Source organism: Typha angustifolia, chromosome 7 (genome assembly GCF_048772165.1).
Source record: "Typha angustifolia cultivar Huaian chromosome 7, ASM4877216v1, whole genome shotgun sequence".
NCBI classification, from domain to species: Eukaryota; Viridiplantae; Streptophyta; class Magnoliopsida; order Poales; family Typhaceae; genus Typha; species Typha angustifolia.
In genome coordinates this window covers 3781341-3805370 of record NC_133245.1, presented here as the reverse complement: position 1 = coordinate 3805370, position 24030 = coordinate 3781341, and the positions used below count along the sequence as shown (strand labels likewise).

The 24030-nt window shown below is 37.5% G+C and overlaps 2 protein-coding genes across 4 annotated transcripts; one reads left to right on the top strand and one right to left on the bottom strand.

The window, feature by feature from the left end:
- Nucleotides 1-2036: 2036 nt before the first annotated feature.
- LOC140762134 (uncharacterized) lies at nucleotides 2037-18366 on the top strand. The gene is made up of 23 exons (XM_073099750.1): nucleotides 2037-2634; nucleotides 4388-4450; nucleotides 4794-4865; nucleotides 4974-5081; nucleotides 5217-5297; nucleotides 5594-5647; nucleotides 5764-5889; nucleotides 5996-6085; nucleotides 6205-6324; nucleotides 6409-6525; nucleotides 6793-6909; nucleotides 7195-7251; nucleotides 7340-7414; nucleotides 7507-7600; nucleotides 7682-7742; nucleotides 8852-9013; nucleotides 11488-11737; nucleotides 12614-12737; nucleotides 13073-13419; nucleotides 13557-15327; nucleotides 16371-16627; nucleotides 17520-17611; nucleotides 18098-18366. Exons 1-22 carry the CDS (start codon nucleotides 2464-2466, stop codon nucleotides 17589-17591), a joined length of 4389 nt encoding a protein of 1462 aa, XP_072955851.1. The 5' UTR covers nucleotides 2037-2463; the 3' UTR covers nucleotides 17592-17611; nucleotides 18098-18366.
- Nucleotides 18098-22931, bottom strand: LOC140763626 (uncharacterized). 3 transcript variants are annotated; one of them, XM_073101905.1, is made up of 4 exons: nucleotides 20148-22931; nucleotides 19164-19282; nucleotides 18845-18950; nucleotides 18098-18731 (listed from the first exon to the last, which is right to left on the bottom strand). In XM_073101905.1, exon 1 carries the CDS (start codon nucleotides 22774-22776, stop codon nucleotides 20341-20343), a length of 2436 nt encoding a protein of 811 aa, XP_072958006.1. In that variant the 5' UTR covers nucleotides 22777-22931; the 3' UTR covers nucleotides 18098-18731; nucleotides 18845-18950; nucleotides 19164-19282; nucleotides 20148-20340. The 3 variants fall into 3 exon arrangements, with proteins under 3 accessions (XP_072958006.1, XP_072958004.1, XP_072958005.1); XM_073101903.1 differs by having other exon boundaries at nucleotides 18098-18950; XM_073101904.1 differs by having other exon boundaries at nucleotides 18098-18950; nucleotides 19164-19274.
- Between the last annotated feature and the right edge of the window lie 1099 nt (nucleotides 22932-24030).

The window sequence follows — 24030 nt, the reverse complement described above, 5'->3', positions numbered from 1 at the left end:
GGCATCCTCTCTTTTCCCATAAATCATGGTCTTGGCCTTCTTTTTATTGTTGCCCGAGATATAAAAACACTATCAATATGCTCATAAAACTCCATTCAGTTTCTACGCTTATCTTTATAAAAAAATATATATATATATATATATATATAATTTCTTGAGAGCCAATTGTTTTAAAACAACCTGCCATCCACCACAAATTTTTGCACTTCCTCGTAGACCAAATGCCCATGATCAACTTAGGCTTGTTGAAATATCTCCAGATTTTTCTCTTACCTATATCATGATCTTTTGAGTGCATGTATAATTCAATATAGATTCCTCCTTAATAGAGTATCCCGGTTTATGTATAATATTAGGCAAATACTTTAGTACCCCTCTAAAATTTATATTTTTAATATGACGGTTATAATAGCTAGTTTTCATATTCGATACTGATTTTGAAATCACATTACTTAAAAAAAAATGAGCATATTAGTCAAGAAGATTTGAATATGTGTATCTACCTTTAAGATTACACGTTCTTTTCTTTCATTAATGTTTCTCTCTCTTATATATGATTGTGATAGATATGGTTATATCTTAATTATAAGAGATATCATTTAATACCGGACAATTTAAACAATAGACTTTAATTTAAATATGATTATCTATCTCTATCTATTATTAAATTTTAGTTTAAATCAATCTTAAACAAATGAGAGAGATGTGTAATAAAAAATAATCAACGAGATAAAATTTAATTAAACTTTCATCAAGTTAATTATAAAAAGACATCAACATCTTTATTCTGATATATATACATTACTCTCAGTTAAGGATATATATATCTTTTATTTGATAATTTATTAAGATAATAATTATAAAAAAAATAATATGCAAGAATATATTTAAAAATAATAATTACTTATTAAACCGATAATATCTTTTAAATTTTTTGCATTCCTATATTATAATTTTGAGGATTTTAACTCTTTGTCAAACCGAAAGAAGCGCTCATAATTTTATTATAATAATTAGTTTAAATTATAAAAATTAAAGTTAAAAAAAGAGATGTCTCATTATAAATAGCTCAAAAGACGGAGGTCTTAATCATAAAATTACCGAAACACGGTGTTTGTTTAGGGGAAATAAATATCTTATTTGCATAATAATGCCACTCTTTTGTCGTTTTGCAATTTATGGCATGCGGAGACAACCGCATGCTAATTTTTGGAGCATCCGGTGAAGGTGTTTACTAATAATGCAATAGAATATATGCACTTATTCGCCTTACGATGTTCAAGCCGCGTGATAAGATACGAATAGGGGGTTTGAATAATTGAATTATTAATACTATAAAACTAGGATAGATTATTTTATCCGGTTCAAACTTCAAACACTCGGACATGTGATTACTGGAATTTGACTTATTAATTAGCGCTAAACTATTGGGGCAATAGTTTAGTTTATTCCATTGGAAAGGGTTACAATGATTAATGTTCTCTCCTGGCATCTATTTAGGAGCCTGCGCTCTAAAAATTTAGTTGTACTTTAGTTAATGAGATGGTTAACTCTATCTTTAATCAGTTTGAAGTTTTTAAAACCGTAGGTGACTTGATAACTATCAGACAGACAACTCTATAATATAATCTTTATTTGTGAGGTCGAAATTTTTTGATGCCAATCGTAATGTTTGACTGTTATCGAGGAGGGTCTAGCAATCGCAATAGTGGTCCTGTTTAATAATCCATTATTTAAATATTAAATTATTTAGAGTTTTATTTTCGAAGTAAAATGCTGTATCGATTCATATATATATATATATTTTTTTTTTTGATTCGGTAAATTAAGTTTAAAAGAGGGCTAATTTGGTTAAAGAAGTTCGAAAATTTCTACCATGACTAGAGATATCTCTCGTCTTCTCACAAGGAAAGGCGAAGAAAATAAAATAAAATAAAATAAAATAAAATAAAATAAAATAAAATACTAGAGAAGAGAAATCTCAGTCCTCTTCTATGCGGGAACCCGGCCAGCCGCCTTCCTAACGTTTGACGCCCAATCCACTACGAATCCGAGGTTCGCGAAACGGATTCCGTGCAGAGCCCTGAGTAGCAACATAATTTCCACGAACGCCGATTGGTTTTACTGCACACGTGTCCGTCTTCTACTCCCTTTCGTGGGACCCGCACGACCGAGGAATTCTCATCCATCGTCGCACCCGACGCCTTCCTTCTTCTTCCTCTGCTCACTCCCGTTTCCAAAAAGAAAAGTAAAAAAAAGAAGCTCTCATTTTCTTTATCTGCCTCTTTCTTTTTCTCTCCCTTGCGTTCTTGGATCCCGCTAGGGTTGGGGATTGGACGAGGACGTGAAGAGAGGAGGAGGGGGAGGGATGAAAGTGGAGAAGTCGCAGGTGTGGCAGCCGTGCAAGAAGAAGAGAAGCTGAGGTGTTGAGGTGGATTGGGGGATTCGAGAAGAGGGGGAAAGATGAGCGCGATGGGACCGAGGACAAGGGTGGGAAAGTACGAGCTCGGGAGGACACTCGGGGAGGGGACCTTCGCCAAGGTCAAGTTCGCGAGGAACGTGGAGACGGGAGAGAATGTTGCCATCAAGATCCTTGACAAGGAGAAGGTCCTGCGTCACAAGATGATTGGCCAGGTTCGTTTAGTTTCTCTTTTTGTGGTTATATGCTTTATTTTCCGCAGTTCATGACGATTTCGATGGTTTTTTTTTTCTATTGCGTGCTTGAATTGGAGAAGGAATGGATGATAATTCAGTATTTGGTCCAAGCAAAAGGATAAAGACGGATCTTTAGAATTAGCTTTTGGATTTGATTACTTCATCCTCTGTAACATGATCATTTCTGATGCAGAAATAGATCAGAAGCCCAAATCTGATCAGAGTTTTTTACTATCCATTTTCTGATGCTTCTGTTCTTAGTTCGTCTCTTATACCAGCTGCAAGATATTGTTCATAAGATCACTATATCTTTCTTTTACTCAACCCCTTTTTTGTTTTCTATTTCTGTTTTTTTTATGAACAGGTTGCATTGAACTTGAAAGTCTATTCTTTTATAAACAAAATGTCCACTTTTTGCGAGTTTCTCTTTCTCTGGTGATCCTTTTTCCAATTACATGTCTGTGCAAACAACATTATTGCCAAGACTTCAATGCTCTGCAAATTGTTACGTCTGCAAATTTAGGAGCCATGACCTATCAGGATTATTTCATAGTTGTCTCGAGAAAAAGATCTATGCTAGCTGTTGAGATACTTTGATGTAGCCCTCCTCCTACAGGCTTGATACTGATTACGAAAAGATAGATAGACCTAGCCAACTATGGGTTGTCATGGCATAACCCTTGTTCTTGTTGGTGGTGGGATATGCAGTTATATTGTTAAGGGCAGTGTATGGACTCGTGGGATCCTTCGTTGTTTTGCCTGATTTCTTATGGCACTAAAATGAGGCCATCGAATTGTCCTAGTGTTGGAATCCGACAATAAGAGTCAAATCAGTCAGGTTGAGTCGAGTTAAATTTAGTTGGCTGCTTTTACTTATTACTTTTAGATTTGAATTAAAGTAGATAATCCACATATATATGCCCAGTAGCCAGTAGGTTGAGTTAGATCTGACCTGCTATGTTTCTACTCCTATAATGGTGATCATTATTATTTGGAGATCATGAAATGGTAAAATGAATATTGAGTTTAACTAATTATTTATATTGCATTTACTGTTTATCGTTTATTTGTAGCAGTTAGATTGTTTTTACTTTTTTAGGAGTAGATTTTAATCCTAGAATTCTTTCAAGCTACTAAATCCTAGCAATCATCTTCCTCCATGAGCCACTCCTACCCTACGACCGACCTCCATCATCCCACGGCCATCCGTCACTCTCCGATGATTGTCGCAGCATCGGATGATCTGTTTCAGCCGATCCTAAACTTTCCTCACAGTTTTAGGCATAACTTCTACTCAAACCAAAACCAAAAGAACCCAAACATGTGAGGCTATCACCCATTAAAATTTTATAATTTTCTTACGAACGACTTATTCTAGATCTGATTTGTAATACTTAGTTGCTCTACAAATAAGACAGGTGTGAAGAATCATCCGTTAAGACATATTATCTTTGTGGTTCGTATCTCATTTTGAGAGCAGCTAAGTTGTTTTTGTTTATTTATTGTTTGATATATTTTTCACAAGAGCATATTCTATTGCACCTTTTTCGCGCTTACTTTGCTATTGAGCATGATGAGAATCTTGCTCAGAAGATATATCAGAAGTTTTCTGTATTAATTATCATTTACTTTGTTTATTTAATATCTGCGCTGATTTTTCAAAGCATTGGATGGCTATTTAATTTAATTTTTTGTCTCGCTAGATTGTTTGACATCTTCATATATGCTGTAGATAAAACGTGAAATTTCAACAATGAAGCTGATCAAGCACCCTAATGTCATTCGTATGTATGAGGTGAGGCATTGAAGTTGTTTTCATATTGCACATTCATGAAGTTCCTTTGGCTGTTATGTCATGTGATGTTGATCATATTTATAGGTCATGCAGAGTTCTTTGTTTGTAAAAATTGGCTTTACGAGCTGTGCATTAAGTGGATGACTTTTGCTGTGCCTTTTTCTATCTGTTATGATTTTTGTTGTACCTTTTCTGTCTTATATGTCTTGTTTAATACTCTGCCACTGTGTAAATTGTAAACGGAAGATGATGCGACAAGCTTCAACTTGCATGTTACTGTAGAATTTGTTGCCTATAATTTCTTCCAGGGGTTGCTCTCTTAATGATTGCATTTCTTGCGTAGGTGATGGCCAGCAAGACGAAGATATATATAGTGTTGGAGTTTGTGACTGGAGGAGAACTCTTTGACAAAATTGTAAGGCCTTGTTTGCATTTCGGTTCAATTATGCCTTTTCTAGTTTGCAGGTGGTAGAGCGGCATATTTCTCTCAGTTGTTCCTAATACCATTTTTTTTTCACATTAGGCTTCTCGTGGAAGACTGAAGGAGGATGAGGCGAGGAAATATTTTCAACAGCTAATCAATGCTGTGGACTACTGTCATAGCAGAGGTGTCTTTCACAGAGATCTAAAGGTGAAACAAGATAAAAATCTTCCCAATATATAGTAGCATAATTATCTTATTAGATATGCTACTTTTGTAAATCTCAGATCTAAGTACATATTAAGTTAGAGTAGGTTCTATCTTCTAACAAGGTTTTGTTAACAGCCAGAAAATCTGTTGCTGGATGCGAGTGGGGTTCTTAAAGTGTCAGATTTTGGTCTAAGTGCATTACCTCAGCAACTTCATGTAAGTATAAGGACTTCATTTGATAAAGATACTTTTTATGTATCTATGGATCGAGTAGGTTAGTCCTGGTGAAATTCCATGCTTGCAACTTCTTTCTTGCTATTTCTTCTTTTCATCGCATAGGAACTTCAAACTGAACATTATTTTGATTTCTTTTGATATACTGCATTGTTATTAATTGTTCAAGTATCATTCTTGCCGCTGTTTGTTGATTTCTGGGAATTTCCTGAAGTAATAAGTTTGAGCAAATATTTACTTGTATTACATTATTCAATGTCTTATTTTGGTCCCTCCAGGAGGATGGGTTGCTCCATACAACATGTGGTACCCCGAATTATGTTGCACCTGAGGTAACTTTCGTTCTTTTGTCTGTATTAAAGCGTGCCAATCATGCCTTTGGTATTTTCACTACTGCTGTTTTCAGATTTGTGGTTTCTTCTGAGATGTTGGTTCAATCTTTGGTTAGGTTATTAACAACAAAGGTTATGATGGGGCAAAGGCAGATCTATGGTCTTGTGGGGTAATTCTTTTTGTCCTTATGGCAGGATACTTGCCTTTTGAAGATTCAAATCTTATGTCCCTTTACAAAAAGGTGAGATTTTGTGCAAAGAAATGTTTTATTGATATATTGGTTGCATAATTAACTGGATATAGTTATGAGAAAAGATGCCTGCTGACTTGACTGAAGCTGGATGCAGATCTTTAAAGCAGAGTTTTCTTGCCCCTCTTGGTTTTCGACAAGTGCCAAGAAACTTATCAAAAAGATCTTGGATCCCAATCCACAGACTGTAAGTTGTGCTGTTTCAATTACACTGAGCAGTGTAAATTTAATTAGACAAATCTTAGCATTTTGTTCTTATGATTGTAAACAACTTATAGAATAATACTGAATTTGAGCCATTTGCAGCGAATTTCTATCTCTCAAGTCATTGAAAATGAATGGTTTAAGAAGGGATATCAACCTCCTTGTTTTGAAATACCAGATGTTAACCTTGATGATGTCAATGCAATTTTCAATGAATCTGGGGTAAATTTTAAATATTTCTTTTCCCAGTAGAAGCTTCTAACATTCGGTAACTAACAGTTTGAACAATTCTTTTTCTATATATAGGGGACTGTGAATCTTGTCATCGAGAGACGAGAAGAAGGGCCTTCTTTGATGAATGCTTTTGAGCTTATTTCAACTTCTCAAGGTCTCAATCTTGGTACTCTCTTCGAGAAGCAAATGGTAACTTCAGCATTAAAATTAGTCTCTAGTTTTGTTCTTTCTTAAAACATTGCAGCTACCTTATCTTTTTGAAGCATATCTATATTTCATGGGCACTTGATTATGAACAAAAGAATATTCATCTCAACTCTCAATTGGCCTGGGAATTCTTTTTCTTTTTCCATTTCTTTATTGGGATATATTGGCTACCATCATGTTACTATGTTTTGTATTCAACTAAGTGGATTTGATTTTTTTGTCAATCTAAGCTACTGGCATGTTGTTCAGGGCCTTGTTAAACGGGAAACAAGATTTACATCGAGACTTCCTGCAAGTGAGATACTCTCAAAAATTGAAGCAGCAGCCGCTCCTCTGGGATTTAACATAGAGAAAAACAATTATAAGGTCTTGTTCACTATCATTGTAGTCTAGCTCTAGTTTCAACAGTATATTTATAGTGAAGAATACGATTCATCTGTTAAGTTTACATAAATATTACACATAAATTAGCACCTTTCAGCGTCTCTCTCTGTGTTCTCGATTTTTTTTGTAATTATTTTTTTACAGTTTGACAATGATCTCTCTCTTACCTCTTTTGCACTTGTGTTCTATTCCAGAATATTTTTTTTCTCTGAATTATTTATTGGTGCTCCTTTTATGCAACTAATAGTAAGAGTTTTGTGCTATTAGCTAAAACTTCAAGGAGAAAAACATGGGAGGAAAGGACAGCTAGCCATTGCAACAGAGGTACTAGTTCCTATACTCCCCTGTGTACTTCATAAATTCACGTATAGATATAATTATTTTCTGAGCTTTGTTGTATGTTCACCCATAGGTATTTGAAGTAGCACCTTCATTATCCATGGTGGAGCTTCGTAAGTCTAAGGGAGACACACTTGAATTTCACAAGGTGAATTGACGGGATCTCTTCTAGAATTTTCTTGTTTATATCCGTTTTACAGACTTTGCTCAAGTTGTTCTTGCTTACTATTACCATTTCAGTTTTACAATAATATTTCCACGGGCCTGAAAGATATCATCTGGAAGTCAAAGGAGGAAGCCAATGAAGCCAATGAAGCCAATGAAGCCAATGGGAGTTAGCTTTCCACTCACAAAAATGCTTTGCATGAGGTTCAAAGCAGAATATCTTTATTATGGACCATTGAAGAACTTGCAGATATGCTGGATGTTGTTCTTGTTCTACTTGGTGAGACAGCCAGCTTTACAGATGTTATGCGGCCTTTCGCAATTTTAAACACTTACTCTAGAGGTGCAAGCTTAAGCTTGATACCATGTAGATAGTATATGTCGTCTTATATTTGTGCAAAGAGTGCCATTTATCAAGTCCTGGATGCTATGAAGTGATAGTGAGAAGTAAAGAAATGTAGTGATAATAGTACTAATAAGACCTTATCAGCTTTCTGGTAATACCATCATAATTGCATTAAGATTTGCTCCTTATCTTCATTACTTCTTGTGTTGTGTGGTAAATTATAGTTATCCATACTACTTTTTGTTGAATTTTTTTTTTTGGAATTGTTCATGCTTACATCAAAATGCAATACACTCTAGATAATCCAACATTAAATATCCAGAAACTTTCAGCTAACTTGATGTTAAATAATAAACCAAACAAAGAGTTATGCCAATCTAATCATTTGAGACCCAAACTAACATGATTGATTAGGGATAATTATATTTAGATCCGTCTTACCTCTTGCCTATTTCTACACAGATTTGATCATTTGTTTTTCATCTTTCTAACATATTGACCCCGTAATTATGAAAAGCATTTGAAATAAATTTTCCATTATTTATTCATTAAAATTTTTAATTAAAAAAATAATATTTGAGTGTCACGTGATTAACTCTAGGTCTTGTAGGGCTATTCCACTTTTATTTTAGAAGAAAAAATAATTATTTAAATAATTTTTATTAACACATGGGAGAAAGGAATTTTCGTAATTTAAGATATTTTTCATTAAAGTTGTCGTCCAATCATTACCTCATCGATGGTCACCTCTGGGAAAAATTCTAATCGGACGGTCAGTAATATCTCCGAGAACCACGGAGGTCTCCCTCCCATCACCAAAAATTACCCATGATCATCAAGGTAACAAGAAAGCTAATCCAACGGATGGGATCTTTTACAACTGATCAATACTGTGGGCGAGTCCAACCTCCGGAGCAGATGACAATTGACGCGTTAAGGCCAGACCGGGCCCGCAAATCCGACGGTCCAGATCGCGAAGGGATGTACTGGACGTTGATCGAGTCGCCAGTGCGTAGAGCGCACCAGGGGCGCAATTTAGCGCTGATCGGCATCTCTTCCTCCCGCTGTATAAAGGAGCCCAAGGAGGAGCGGAGTAAAGGGATTTTCCCCCTTTTTAGAGAGAGAGAGAGAAAGAGAGAGAGAGAGAGAGATGCGAGAAGAGGTAATAAGCTCGGGTACGGCGGAGCCCTTCGCGCTCGCGAGGTCTTCTTCCCCTCCTCAGACTCCAGCGGCGAGGTATCAACTCTCTCTCTCTCTCTCTCTCTCTCTCTCTCTCTCTCTCTCTCTCTCTATATATATATATATATATATACGCCAAAATTTTTTTTGTGAGTTTGGTTGCTCGATTTTGCAAGAAACAATTTCTTGATCTCTTGTGGCTGTTTGCTTGGATTCTGGAGATATACTGTTTCGTTTTACGCGACTTGTTGAAGCAAAACCCTAGAGTTGGAGGTCACTAGGTCATGAATCATGAGTGGTGGGTGGGGAGTCCGAGTGATTTCGATTGCGTCGAAGTTCGGAAGGAAAGGCTTTGATTTGACCAGGGTTTTAGGATTTGTCAGGTTCCGAACATTGGAGGTGAATGGTAGGGAGTGTGGGTAAATGGAGCAGGTTATAGGGCTTAAACGAGGTTTCCTTCTTTGATTTCTTTTTGTCTAATTACATCGATGGCTAGGTATTAAGTAGGGAGTTAATTATTTATCGGAACTTGACGATCTACCTCTCTTTGAAGCTTTTACATATTGCAGTACTGACCATGCCATTTTTTTTTAATCTAGGTTCTTATAATAGTAGCCTTTCATAAAAATTTCATCTTTGAATGTGTATGGCAATGTTGACTACTTGATTGATGATCCAAGAGCACTTTGAACGTTTGATTGGAGCACAGTGTTTTTCTTTGCCAATTGGTCTCCTAACATTGAGATTTGTAATTTTTCAGAGTTGTCCACAACAAATGTTGAAGAATGTGAATACAACTCAGTCTGCTAGCCTGAATTGCCATAACCTTATGAAGTTGGTATATTTGGGAATATTTATTCCCACAAATATATAGCCATACTGTCAATTAGAATTAATTGACTTTTACTATTACATGTATTTTAGCATGCTCCAAGAGGCCTTAATTCTTGTCGTATGCTTCAAATACAATCATGACTCCTCGTCAAATTATTTCATCTCTTATTTCCCGGTTCTTAAATTCTCTGACCAAGTTAAGTTAGACCAGACATGTTCCGGAGGTTTACGTCTTGTTTCCTGATTAGTGTGGATTACTGGGTTATGCATTTATTCTTCAAATTCATTGCCATCAAATAAATAATCATGTGTAGGACACACTTGATGTGGATATCTGAGAAGGTTCTGTTGAAAGGGCGCAACTTTAAGACTTGGCTTCTTGTTTCTAGCTACAACAATCTGGTATTACTGATAGGCTGCTAGTTTCAAGTGTAGGGCAAAGTAAAAAAGAGCGGGTCTTATATGTGCAGAGATTTGATTCTTACTAAATAAGAATGTGTGTGTGTGTGTTTGACATTTTCCGTTACTCTTATTGTCATCATTTGAGACCATCTTGTTCTCCACCATTGTGTAGTTTTGGGTTAACTTACCTATCTTTTTGTTTAATTCTAGCTCTTCAATATTTTTGTTAGATTCATAAGATTTTAGCACTACTATCTTTTAGTTTTATTCTTCATGGATGAAAAATGACTGTCCAGTTGAACTTAATATTTGACAAGTGGGTGCCCTGATGGTGGTGAATGTCAAGGAAAAATTAGAATAAAACCAAATTTCACTATCTAGAGGGAAAAAGTATGTTTCATTTAAAGAGAAAGATACGGAGGATGCAAGAAATATCATAATTAAGGTGTATTACTAAAACAGAAGATATAGGTAAAACACTAGGGAAATAATTTATAATGCGATTTTTCTTATAAGCACTAGGGAATTGAAATTTCTTACAAGCAGCCTTGATTTGCATTCTTTGTGTTGTGATACACCTTAATCCAATATTTTTCATCAGGTTTTAGCATTGTTTTCAAAGGCAGCCACCATGGCGGGGCGGCAAGCCAGCCGCCCCACCATGCAACTAGGTGGCCTGTTAATGGCGGGTAGGTTGCCATTCTTCCTCTTCTTCTTCCTCTTCTTTGCTCTCTTTCTGCTTTGGGAACCCATTTCTCCTTTTCTCTCTCTTTGCTTTGGGAACTCACCACTTCTCTTTTCAAAACATTGTGGGGGTTTCCAATGTAGAGAGGAGTCTCTTTCTAAGTTGGGAATCCATTTTTTTTTTCTCTCTCTCTGCTTTCAGAACCCATCACTTCTTTTTTCAAAGCATCGTGGGTTCTCAATGTAAAGAGGAGAAATAGTGAGATAAATTGTCGTGTTCCATATATATATATATGGATTAACCTATAGTTAATTTGTGATTTTTTGTTGTCATGGTTGTAAATTACTATTAAAAAAATTTATAGATGCTATGTTAATATAATATATATCACATATAATTATATTTTATATATTAAAAAGTTAGGCTGCCTTGGCGCTAGGCGGTCATCTGCCACCTGCGGCCGCTTTTCAATACACTGGCTTTTAGTGTTTACTACTTATGAGAAGAATAATGGCTATTACTGAACTTTTCTCCAATCGTCAAATGCATGATTTGTCTTTTTTTTTTCATTCTTACATTGAGCTTGCTAAATTCTGAATCTGCGTGTCAGTTCTGCTGGAGCTTCCTCACCTGCTGCAGCTACTAATGCAGCCAGCATAGATTGGCTTGGTAGTGCACAAGGCTCCAAAGCAGGTTCTTTTTCTTGTGTTGGACCCCGCCCCCCTCGGACTTCCTTAAGCACAAATGCTGGTAGCTCAACTTTGGGATCCTCACAACCTTCATGCAGACCATGGGAACGGGGAGACTTGCTTCGCCGCCTTGCCACATTTAAGCCATCAAATTGGTTTGCAAAACCAAAGGTAAACACTGATTATCTTTTATTAGACCAAAATTTAGTCTGTCACCTTTGATTACATGATAAATACGTACTCTAGTTGTAGCTTGGTTATGCTTTATTTAACAATCAATGGTAGGTTAGATGACTCATGGATACTTCATAATAAGTTCTTTACCTAGTTAATAGGATTTATTATGCACCTGCAGTTCGTGTGATTGTTATTTGACGGAGAGTATTGCTATGAATAGCTGTTAGACACTCCTTTTATGTTTTCTACCTTCTTTAGTGTTTCTTTGTAATGCAAGGATGGCCTTCTATAAAGATATGAGGATGGAAGCAAACATATCTTCTGTCCCAACATTCTCTTGATTTATTGTTGTCTCTTTAGCTTTTAGTTCCCATGAATAGTCATCATGATTCTATCTGAAAGTCCTATATGTTTTGATCTGGGATGCAATTTTGATGACTTATAAGCATTTGGTATGCAAGATTTTGTTTGCTATTTCTAATGCCTAAAGCTGCAGAAAAAGGTAATTATGAAAAACTTCTTTGTCTAATCATATGATGAAGTTACAATTTTTATTTTTTTTCTTTATTTCTAATTGATTCTTTCAATTCTGTTTCTTGCCTCCAACTTCATTAATCCTGATTCTTTACTTGCAAAACTAGTTCCAGTTCTGCAGTGGCAGGCTCTAAAGCTCTAAGCGCTACACTTATTTTTTAAATAAAATTATTTCTCCTTTGATCTCCAATACACAACACCGAAGCATATTTTATTTTTGACAGATGCATGTCCAAATAGTCTTGAGTTTCCACCTTTCCATTAATGCATATTGTCAGCTATTTCTTTCTGTTTGTTTGCTTTTGGCCTAAAAGCATTAATATATAATATCTGCAGACAGCTAGTTCACTGGCTTGTGCAAAGAGAGGTTGGATGAATATTGATACGGACATAATTGAATGCGAGTCATGTGGTGCACAACTTACATTCATCGCAGTATCTTCCTGGACACCTGCTGAAGGTATAATTTGATACTAGAATGATGGGATTGCATTTAGTTATTTGTATATAATGAAAGTAAGTTTCAAAAGGAACTAGAGTTCATCAATTTGGAAAGGCAAAGTTATGCTTCAAAGAAATATACGAATGAAAGCTTTAAAGACATCGAATGATGTAGTGTGTTTCCTGAGAATTCTGATGCCTTGTAAATACAAAATAAGATAGTTAGCATTGGCCTAATTGTATCGAGGTCATGCTATCTATTTTAGGAAATATTATTCTACTGACTTCTTTCACTGCAACTATTTGTAAATACTAAAACATTCCAGCTCTTAATTATTGAACTTGTCGTGGTAGCTGATCATGCTGGGGAAGCTTTTGCTGGTCAGCTTAATTCAGGACATAAGGTGACTTGTCCTTGGAAAGGAAATAGCTGTGCTGACAGCTTGGTGCAGTTCCCACCGACTCCTCCGTCAGCACTTATTGGGGGTTATAAAGATCGGTGTGATGGACTCTTGCAGTTCACCTCTCTTCCAGTGATAGCTTCATCTGCTATTGAAAGTATGAGGCTCACAAGGAGCACTCAAATTGAACGCCTTCTGTCACAACCACAAACATTTTTATCTGGCGAATTAGGCTGCAAAGCAGATAGCACACTGGGAATAGAATTCTCCAGAGAGGATGCCATTTGTAGCTATTCTCATGTATGATGTTCTATCATCTCTTGATGCTTTCTAGCTGCTATAGTGATTACTTCATTGCTTGATCACAGATTCAGTCTTTTACTTGTACGTTCTGTTTTTTTTGTTCCTTTATAAATTGTTTCATGTAATTTGAATAGGCACAAAAGCTTATAAGCCTTTGTGGATGGGAGCCTAGATGGCTTCCAGATGTCCAAGACTATGAAGAAAACTCGACACAATCAGCTAGAAATGCATGTTCTATTGGCCCTACAGGGAACCAACTTCAGTCGCACCTCCCTGGACTTAGTAAGAATGCATTTTCTGCTTCAGTTAAAAAAGATACAGGGGAAAGAAAAAGGTTTATTAGAGAACCAAGGTACAATAGGAGGTCTCCTTTACTGGATTGCAGCTTATGTGGAACTACTGTAAGAATTTGGGATTTCCGCACAGTGCCCCGTCCTGCTCGGTTTGGCCCAAACAACATCGACACTCCTGATGCAGGCAAAAAGTTGACGCGTGGGGTAAGTGCAGCTAGTGGAGTCAATGGATGGGTTGCTGCTGATGGCATGGAAAAGGAGCAGGTTGAAGGTCGTGATCAGGAAGCAACAAATGATGAGGGGAAATCACTATCAAATGCTGCTGTTGATTTGAATTTGACAATGGCTGGCGGATTACCATCAACTCAATGTGATATGCCAGCAATGTCTGAACATTTTGGTGACGGAGGCATGGGGAGAGATCTAATGATAGGACAGCCTACTGGAAGTGAGGTTGGTGATCGTGCAGCTTCATACGAGTCACGTGGTCCAAGCTCTAGGAAACGTAATCTGGAGGAAGGTGGGAGCACAGTTGACAGGCCACAAGACAGGATTCAGCAGGCTGACAGTGTTGAAGGGACTGTTATTGACCGTGATGGTGATGAAGTTGATGGTGGCATGGAGGATTCAGATGGCCCAGCAAAACGTGCTCGTGGGTTTGATATCTTTGATACCTACTGTCCACCATGTAGGATAGATTCTTCTGGTGCTGGTCCCAGTCGCAATTTGTGCTTTGATATTGATATAGATGTTAACAGAGTTGATACTTTCAAAGAAGAGAATGAAGTAGCTGTTGGCCATGCAAGCTTCCCATCTACTAGAGATTCTGCCAGGGCATCCTCTGTCATTGCAATGGATACTATTTGTCATAATGGGGAGGAAGATTCAATGGAAAGTGTTGAGAACTATCCAGGAGATGTTGATGATGTTCATTTACCCTCTCCCAGCATGCATAGGAACCTCGACATGAATGATGCCTTGGATTTCAACTATAGCAATCAAGTACAGCAAAGCACGTGCTTACAACCTGCTGCTGGAAGTGTTGCCAGAGAAATGGGTGGCAGCAGTACTAACGAGGGGGAAGAAGTTCTCAATGCAGATACTGCTACTGCTCATGCCAGGGACCGTTTTAGCTTAGGCATTAGTGGAGGGAGTGTTGGTATGGGTGCAAGTCATGAAGCTGAAATCCATGGGGTTGATGTTTCTGTGCATAGAACAGAGAGTATTGTTGGTGATGCAGAACCAGTCACTGAAGTCACCGAGAATCTGGGGCAAACTGGTGAATCAGTTCCAGGACCTGGATTAATGGATGAATTTGTCCCAGAAGAAGTCGGTCGAGAGGATCCTCATGGTGATAGCCAAGACATGGTGTCTCAATCAATAGGCAGAGCTGACAGTGGTTCAAAAGTTTGTGGTTCAGCTAAAGCTGATTCTGTTGAAAGTGGTAAAAAAGTTAGCCATGCTCTGGGTCATGATAGCAGCGTCCATCCTTCACTTTCTTGCAATGCAGTAATACATTCCGGGTATGAAGCATCCAAGGAAGAAGTGACCCAAACTGGCAAAGAATCTGCTGCCGATTTGGTGTCAGATTATGACCCTGGAAATGGAATAGGTACCATATCTATCTCTCTTAGAGATAATCTCAATCTTGTCATAGATATATTTGGAATTTGACAAATTAGTATACTGACCATTATCAGAAGATACATCCAATGCATGTTTCAGTTATCTTGTGCCTGTGTTGCCTTTTAATGATATATCTTTCAAAAGAAGTTGCATCATTAAGCTAGTTCATGACTGTTCACATATCCCAAAATTTTGTTGGCTTGCGTTGATGTGTGACTTAGCAGACATTCTAGATTTTTTTTGGTCAAAGGTTCCGAAATTCGGGATCTGCTGCTAAAAGAAATAATATGTATTGATTATATTGGGCAAGTATATCGGATCAAACTATTTTTTATTATGTAAAATACAGAAGAATATTTAGAAAAAAGTGATAAAAATAAGAATAATAAAAATTACTCACATATGAAGTCTAAAAAAAATATTCATTCAAGACCATGAATTGAGTTAGAACAATAAATTTTTATGCTTATAAATTACCACTACAAAAGGGAAATAAAGAGAGAGATCTCTATTTCTCTTTATTGTTGTTTTGTGGCAGTTAAAAAAAAAAGAGTTAGTGGATGAGAAAAAAAGAGATGAAAAAAAAACTTTTACTCTAAGTTCACCAAAGTATGGACTAGCTAGAAAAGATCGTTAGATTGACGCTGGATGAGCTTGGTGAAGTGTGAGGTGGGAGAAGAATGTAAAAGATAGAAAGCAAAAATTAAAAACTTAAAAAGAAGGCAGTAGGGGACATCAATTACTGATGTTCTCTAGATCTAATCTATTTATATCCAACTTCAATCTTTTTAAAAATCTATTTCAACTAGTTTCGATCGATACGACTAAATCTGATCGATCCTAGATTGAAACCAGCCACCACCATATTGGTTTCAGGTTAATATCGGAATTGGCTATGGGCAATCTTGATCTGTTTTGGCCAATCCATCTCAAGATCAGTCAAAACTGGGATCCATGATTTTGTTTTTGTTTTTTATTTTTGTTTGATTCTCTTTTCACAGCTAATGAAAATTTATATTTTTCCAACAGGGACAGCGAATGGAGAAAACGACTATGAAAAGGACGTTGGAGAATTTGATCCCATTAAGCATCACAACAGTTATTGTCCTTGGGTAAATGGAAATGTTGCTGCTGCTGGTTGTAACAGTGATAGTGGTTCTAGTTCAAGCAGTTCAGTAGCTATTTGTGGTTGGCAACTTACATTGGATGCCCTGGATACTATGCAATCTCTTGGTCATGTTCCAAATCAGATAATGCGGTCCGAGTCTGCTGCTTCTCTGTACAAGGTATATGCCTTGATTATTTTATTGTTACATTCTCTTTACAGGATTGGGATAAAGAGATCAGATGATTTCTTTCATTGGCCTCTAACCTGTTAGGCACTTCTTAAGAGAAAAAGACTGTTCTCAGTACCAAGATACCAGTGAATTATTGTAAGGTTATGCAAATGTTGGTTGGAGTAGCTGGATCATTAGCTTGCTAGCATGGGAGGGGGGGAGGGTAGAAGAAGAATGTCACAGTAGTTAGAAGGATCGACCCAAATTGGGAGGGCACCATGTGTGAATATACAATGAGAATTCTAATAGGAGGAGTGAAGGCCATTTATTGGGTGGAAGTGCTCTTTCCTGCCATTGTTAGTTATGTTGGAAAGTGCTTGATTAGATGCACGTATGGCTTAGCTCTCCTTTTTCATTTTGCTAGACTGTTGGCATACTAATTTTTCCATGTGTTGCTGTTTAAAGTTTCCATGATTTGTTCTAAGTAAACCATCTTGTTGTGTCTATCTGTCTATGACTTCTTTCTACTGAATGAGATCAGAGGATCTAAAGATATCAGTTTGACCAAGATGAGAACTTATTTTCATTCATTATAACAAGCATATAGTGTAAGAATGCTTCCATGCACTGAATTTCCTTATGTAAGGAGTCTATGATGAGTCAGTACACACAGATTCATACTAGGGCAACTTTCTTACTCTATGCACGAGTTTCTGTTTGCCTGTCAAATTTCCTTATTCTTGTAAATTGTACTTTTATAAGGTTGTGGCAATAGTATCTTTGCCTGGTACTAGAGACTAGATTTATTCTCCATATTCTTGATAAGTATCAATTTTTGAATGTTCGATGAAACCCAGATTTCTCATCCTATTGATTCATGCAAGCTTTTTCACATGTGCAGGATGATCATGTAACTCCTAACCACAAACTTGTGGCACGCCACTCTGCAAGTAAAAGCCATGGCAAGCACTGATTTGAGACTTAATTATGTTGGTAGGTAATGATGTTTTAACTCATATTTGAGATTATCGTCCAATCTTGCCTAGACTAGAGCATTACAAAAGTAACAAGCACCTGTCCACTCTTTTCTTTCTACAAGGGATTTTGTTTCCAAGGTCTGTCAGCTAACTGATTGAAAACAATACCACGTCTGAATTCTATTGTCAATATTAGGTACAAACTTGTTATCTAAAATTTGGCTGTACCTTAAACGTGAAATAGTTCTCCTATCTTTAGCTGTATCACCACTAGCAGAGTATATGGAGTTTGCAGGGGAGAGTCTCACGTGTCAAATAGTATGGATTAATTTTTGTGTCTAGAGAACAATACTAATTCTCAAATATGAAACAAGGATTTTATTAGTTTGAAAGTAAATTTTATCTGTTGTAGGCTCTTTGGACTCGTAATTTTCATTCTCTAATTTTATATGGAACCTTTGCTCACGAAAGAACGCAAAGGTGGTACTAACTTGTCTTACAGCCAGGTTTGTGAGCTGGGGTTCTGGCGGGAAGACGCTATATTTATAGCAGCAGCTCAAACCAAAAGGGCGAGATAGCATATGTAATTTTATTTTATTTTTCTTTCTTTCTTTACGTATGTAAGAGAGACGAGTAGAGACTTGTCAAGACGCTCTTTAGCAGGTATTGGCATTGGTTTGTATCCTAAAAGAGAGAACATTATGTTGTTAACTGAGACTAACATGCTTCGGACTGTGTTTGAAACCCGTATAATGTTGTCAGTACCCATCACATTCATTGTATTGTTAAATTATGGATTTGAGAAACTGAAGAAGTTTCTCATGCTTCTTGTTTCTACTTCCATTTATTTTTTTTCCAACTATATCTTTTCGTTCGGTCAATGATTTCAACTGATAGTATGCCTTCTTGGCCTTGTAACTTAGCTGCAACAAAATTCAGAAGCTACATGCTTTTCCAATAAAATAAATGCATAATGCGTTCAAAATGAAGCCCTCATACAGCTCTACCTACAACTGAGGTGTCTCGATTGAATCAAAGGAAAAAAAAGAATAGAAAAAAAAACCTTAACACGCTCTCTAATTCCAGTGGCACGTTCAGTGGATTTCCATGGTGCCCAGGTGCCCAGGAATGTTCACCTACAGAAGAACGAGCATTGAGAAATCCCCGCAGAACGTTGCTTCCCATGGGATGAAGGTGCCTCTTCCCGTTATTGTGAAAGATAACTGATGAAAAAGTTCAGCAAGGTTACCATAGGAACGAGTCGGTGTTCTCGCCGCAACGTAACCAAGCCTTGGACATCGGAATCCAGTCGTCAAGTCTCTTCATAGAAGCCACCAGTGCGAGGGTAGATATTTCTGACACGGGAAGCAACACGCATATTCAAATTAGTACACCGACAGATAAGGCAAAATTCATGCATCTTGTGGCAAATTACAATGTGCTCAACACAAATGCATTAAATGCTGTCAAACAGCTTCAAGGATTACAGCGGTAGCAGCTGCAATTTGCTGCCCTTCATACTGTGTTAAACAAGTATTATCAATATATTCAACATGAGGTGACGATACCTTGACTACGAGGAAGGTGAGGAAACTATTGCTGAGAAGCTTGCTCGCCGCTATCTCAGCAGTTAGCATATGTGCGTATGTTGGTAATAAAGTGTTGGGTACTTAATCAACCTGCCAGGCTGCCACCAAAATTAGAAGACAAAAGGGGAATTATAGGAGCATGACATCTGAGTTGGAAATTCAGATTATTTCAAAGGAAGGACAGAGCTAAAGTCTATTGCAAGTACATCTGCTAGGTCAGGCGTAATAGAATGACCAAATACCTCTGGAAAAGTTCCATTAAAAAACAAAAAAGGAACCTCTAGAAAAGATAGTAAAAAGTGTTAACTGTAATCATTATTCATGTACTGAGTTACACATGAACTAATAGTGCAATTTAAGTTCATACAAACAGAAAACAACTCTCAACCTTCACATCGGGCTGTCAATCCTGCTCAACGTTCATGATCAACTTGTTTGACTAAAACATTCTGCTCAATGTCCAGAAGTTGATTTAGGAGATGAGATAATATGAGCCGAAGGTTGAAATAAACAAAGCTGAATATGACCAAGCAAACTCACTCGTGTTCAGTTCTATATATCTTGGTTATTTTCATATCATGTCATGCATGTAAAACATATGTCATTATTAATGTAATACTTCTACCATAAGAGAATATGTCTTTAAGGAATTAGACTACAAATTCTATGATAAAATTTTGAAAAAAGTTGCAAGGTGAAAATAATGAGAAAGTACTTCAGCAAGTTGGTGTATTTCCTAAACATATGTATTAATTTTTACGACTCAATACAACTGGCAGTATTGATATCAGGTTTCGGAGCAAGGAGGTAGTAGTGCCAATCCAATAGAGGAACAGATTATATATGGTCCAAAATAATGGAATGGCAGAGAGATAATAATACAATGTTCATAAAGTTTCCCTTAGGCTATGATATATTAACTACTGTACTTCTTGTACGTCGGGAAAGAACATAAATACAAACCTGCTCATTGGTGTTGCTCCATCATGGATGATAATACTCAAAGTAGTGTACCATTTCATGCACAAAAATGCTGAGCATTCATCTATAGTGTTATCCACCCTCAAGTTGCTATTTGAAACATGTAATTCTCCAAGCATCTGATTCAACATATGTAAGAAACAACTATCCAGTAAGACTCGGACATAAATAAATTCTACTGATCTTGAGGCAAGAGAATCCCTCTCTCAACAAACTTAATCATAAGCTTTCCTGCGTCATTTGTGTGTCCATCTGAGAGCAGCCTGTCATTAACCTTCTGACATAACTTAATATCAGGAATTAAGTTCCTCTGAAACATTCTGCAGGCTACTTTATAAGATTGCAATGGAAGACCTTTCTTCAGAAAACTCTCCATCAATCTGTGACATGTCTGTGCATCTGCTTTTGAGGCTGTTCTCAAAACTTTCCCCAAGATTTTATATGCGTCGTCAAGTTTTCCGAGTCCACAAAGCTTCTCAATGGCCTGATTGTATGCAGTTCTAAACTCCTGCTTCAGTAGCATCTTCTCTAGCAACTGGAGTAACTCTTCCACCTTATCCTTCTCGCAGTACCTGTGTATGACTGTCCTATATGTAACAGGTGTGGGAACCAATCCCCTATGAAGCATCTTTTTTACAAGTTCTGTTGCTTCTTCAATTCTACCTTTCTTTCCCAAAGCATCAACAACAACTGTATAAGTTACAACATCAGGATGTCTGTTGCTCAGATACATGTCATCCAGCAAAGATAGTGCAGACTCCAAATCCCCCTCCTGACAAAATCCATGAATTACGGTGGTAAAATTTACCACATTAATAGGACAGCCATTGCTTTGACATTCCTCCATAAATTTTTTTGCTTCTCCTGACTTTCTCTCTCGACAGAGTGCATGAATCAGTAAATTAATCTCGACTATTGTTGGACGGAAACCATTTCTTAGCATTTGCATCACCAAATCACAAGCTTCTTTCAATTTTCCCTCTCTCCTCAGTCCATGCATGACAACACTATATGTAATAGCACTTGGAGTCCACCATTCTTCCTCACTCTTATTTAGCATTTCCCATGCCTCCAATGAGTTCCCAATTCTGCACAACCCGTTCAATAATGCAGTGTATGTAACAGTGTTTGGCTTGCAACCATTCTTATGCATATGTTTCAGCATCTTTCTTGCCTGTTCAATTTTTCCTATTCGGCAAAACCCATTTACGACCGCACTGTATGTCACCACATCAGGATAACAGCCCTTAGAGAACATCTCACCAACAAGCCCTTTTGCCTCCTCCAACCTCCCATCTTGACAAAAAGAATGCACAACTGCACTGTACCCAACCTCATCGACACGAAAACCTCTGCTCTCTGATTCCCTTAGAAACTCAAGTGCTTCATCTGCATGTCCATGCTTGGAGAACACATGTATCAGCGTATTGTAAGTAACCTGATCAGGAAGCAAATTTGCCTCCAATTTCATTTTCTCCAACATATCCCTAACCTCTGCAACTCTTTTCTCCTTGCATAAAACACACATCACCGTGTAGTAACTAATCTTGTCAGGAGAGCAACCCTTCGTAGGCATCTCTCGAATCATCTCCAAAGCATCCTCAACACGGCGGACATCACAGAACCCTTTTATGAGGCAATTATACGTGATAACGTTCGGACTAATCCCCACCCTCTGCATCCTATCCAAGAACTGCAATGCCTTCTCCAACCGATTGGCCATCACTAGCACATGGATTGCAGCATTGCAAACTGACAAATTTGGCCCGCACCCGTCCTTCTGCATCAAATTCAACACCCTCATCGCAGTCCGTAACTTGCCAGCTCGGCTATATGAGACCATCAAGTACCCAAACACCTCTGGTCGCCGACTAATCCCCCGCCGTATCATCAACCTTAGGATTCGTCTCGCGGCCTCACACAGCTTCGTCTTGCTGAGTGACTCAAGCATAGTGTCATACACCTCGGGGGCGTGCCGGTACCTCCATTGCCGATCAGCCCAGTGAAAGACGCTCACAGAGACACGCTCATCATGCTGTGCACGGAGGACGGCGCATACTTGCCGGGGTTTGAGGCTTCTCAACAAGTGCCGCAGCTGGGATTCCAGCTTCGGATTCCACGCATGGCGGAGCCCGATCAATCTGCAAGTTTCTTTAACCAAGGGGTTTCTCGATTCATCCGTTACGTTTTCTTCTTCTTCTTCTTCTTCTTCTCTGTCCTTCTCGACTTCTTCCTTCGGTTTGGCATTCTGATCAAATAAATCCAACACCCCAAACTCGTCACCGTCATTACGATCATCGCCGTCTTCCTCATCGGAATCGCCTTCTTCATAAAGAACATCTATATCTCCAAATTGGCGAGGTGGGGTTGGATCTCCGGAACGCAAACACATACCTTTTCCTCCAAAAGCTACACCCGATGCGTTTAAATCATCAAGGTCGCTCCTTTCTTCTTCTTCTACGAAGCCACCCAAGCGAGGGTTAGGATTACGGTCTGAAGATGCAGCGGACGAGAAGTGGGAAGAGGCATCAAGAACGGGGATAGAGCTAAAATGCTTCTTGGATAGAATAAGGAGGCTGGACTTTAAACCCCTTTCTAGGGTTTTAGGCATCCTATTCGGGGAAGAAAGAGGGCAGGGACTAAGAACACAAGACTCTATACAGATAACAAGTAGCGCTGCCCAAACTAGCCCAAAGCCCGACAAACTTGCCCGAGTTCTTGGGATCGACGACGCCCAAACCTGCAACGACCGGTGACTGGTGACCGGTGACTGCTAACGGTGACGAGTTTTTAACCTAAATATTTTCCCGCTGTTTAAATTATTTCTATATAATTTTTGCTGTGCGAGAAGTAGATGCCACGAACCGTAATTCTTAGAGTAGATTTGGGAAATTATAATTTATCTTCCTCTCATTTAGCTCAATTTTATCAAGTTTACTTCGAAGACTTAATTCTGAAGTTGTCCGGTCGGTACTTTTTTTTAAATTATATTTGATCAAATTAAATGTTGAATTTAAAATTTTTTATTGGAAACAAAATTATAGAGTATTAGATTAGTGTTGCATAATTTCAACGAATGTAAAATAATATCAATTAAATTATAAATAATCAATATATATAAATAAACATATTTCCTTAGTATAGATGAATTCCTAGAAAAGTGTAGCATTAATATTTCCTTTGCCAAAACATCATGAATCAATCCTATTTTGAATCGCATTGAGCTGTTCATAACCTATCAAACCTCCTGCTAACTCCAATTATTAAGGCTTGGTTTTGGAACTCTCAATTGTGCTATGTGCTGGGAAAAATATAACTCTATTGAAGGTGGTGGTTTGTTAGGTGTTTAGAATAAAAAGTTCAGCTTTTGGATAGTAGTTGTATTATATTGTTTTGTTTGTCTTTTTTTTTTTAACAAAAGGAAAGATTTTGTAAGCTAACTTCCATGCTTATAAAATCTATTTTATAAGAAAAACTTCTGTCTCAAGTATAACCGTAATCGATAGTTCTACTAAAATTAACAAAATTCAACCAATATGACGGTTAGTCTCTCTAAAAATATAGTAAACTTTATAATTTTAATAATTATAAGTAAGAAATTTTATGTCTTCAACGGTAACTTCTACCAACCAAGCTGCTCAGTAACACCTTTTGAACAGCTGACCAAATAGAACAGCTTCTTTGATTGCCATCGTCTCAGACGTGCCCCTGAACTTGTCAAACTATGAAGCCTGCACCTCTAATTTTCTCTTTGTTCCCAAAAGAGCCATTTGGTATTAATTTTCCACCGATCAGGAGAAAGGTGGTTCCCATACAATGAGACTTAGTATTGAGTTGTTAATGTATGCATAAAATATATTGGGAG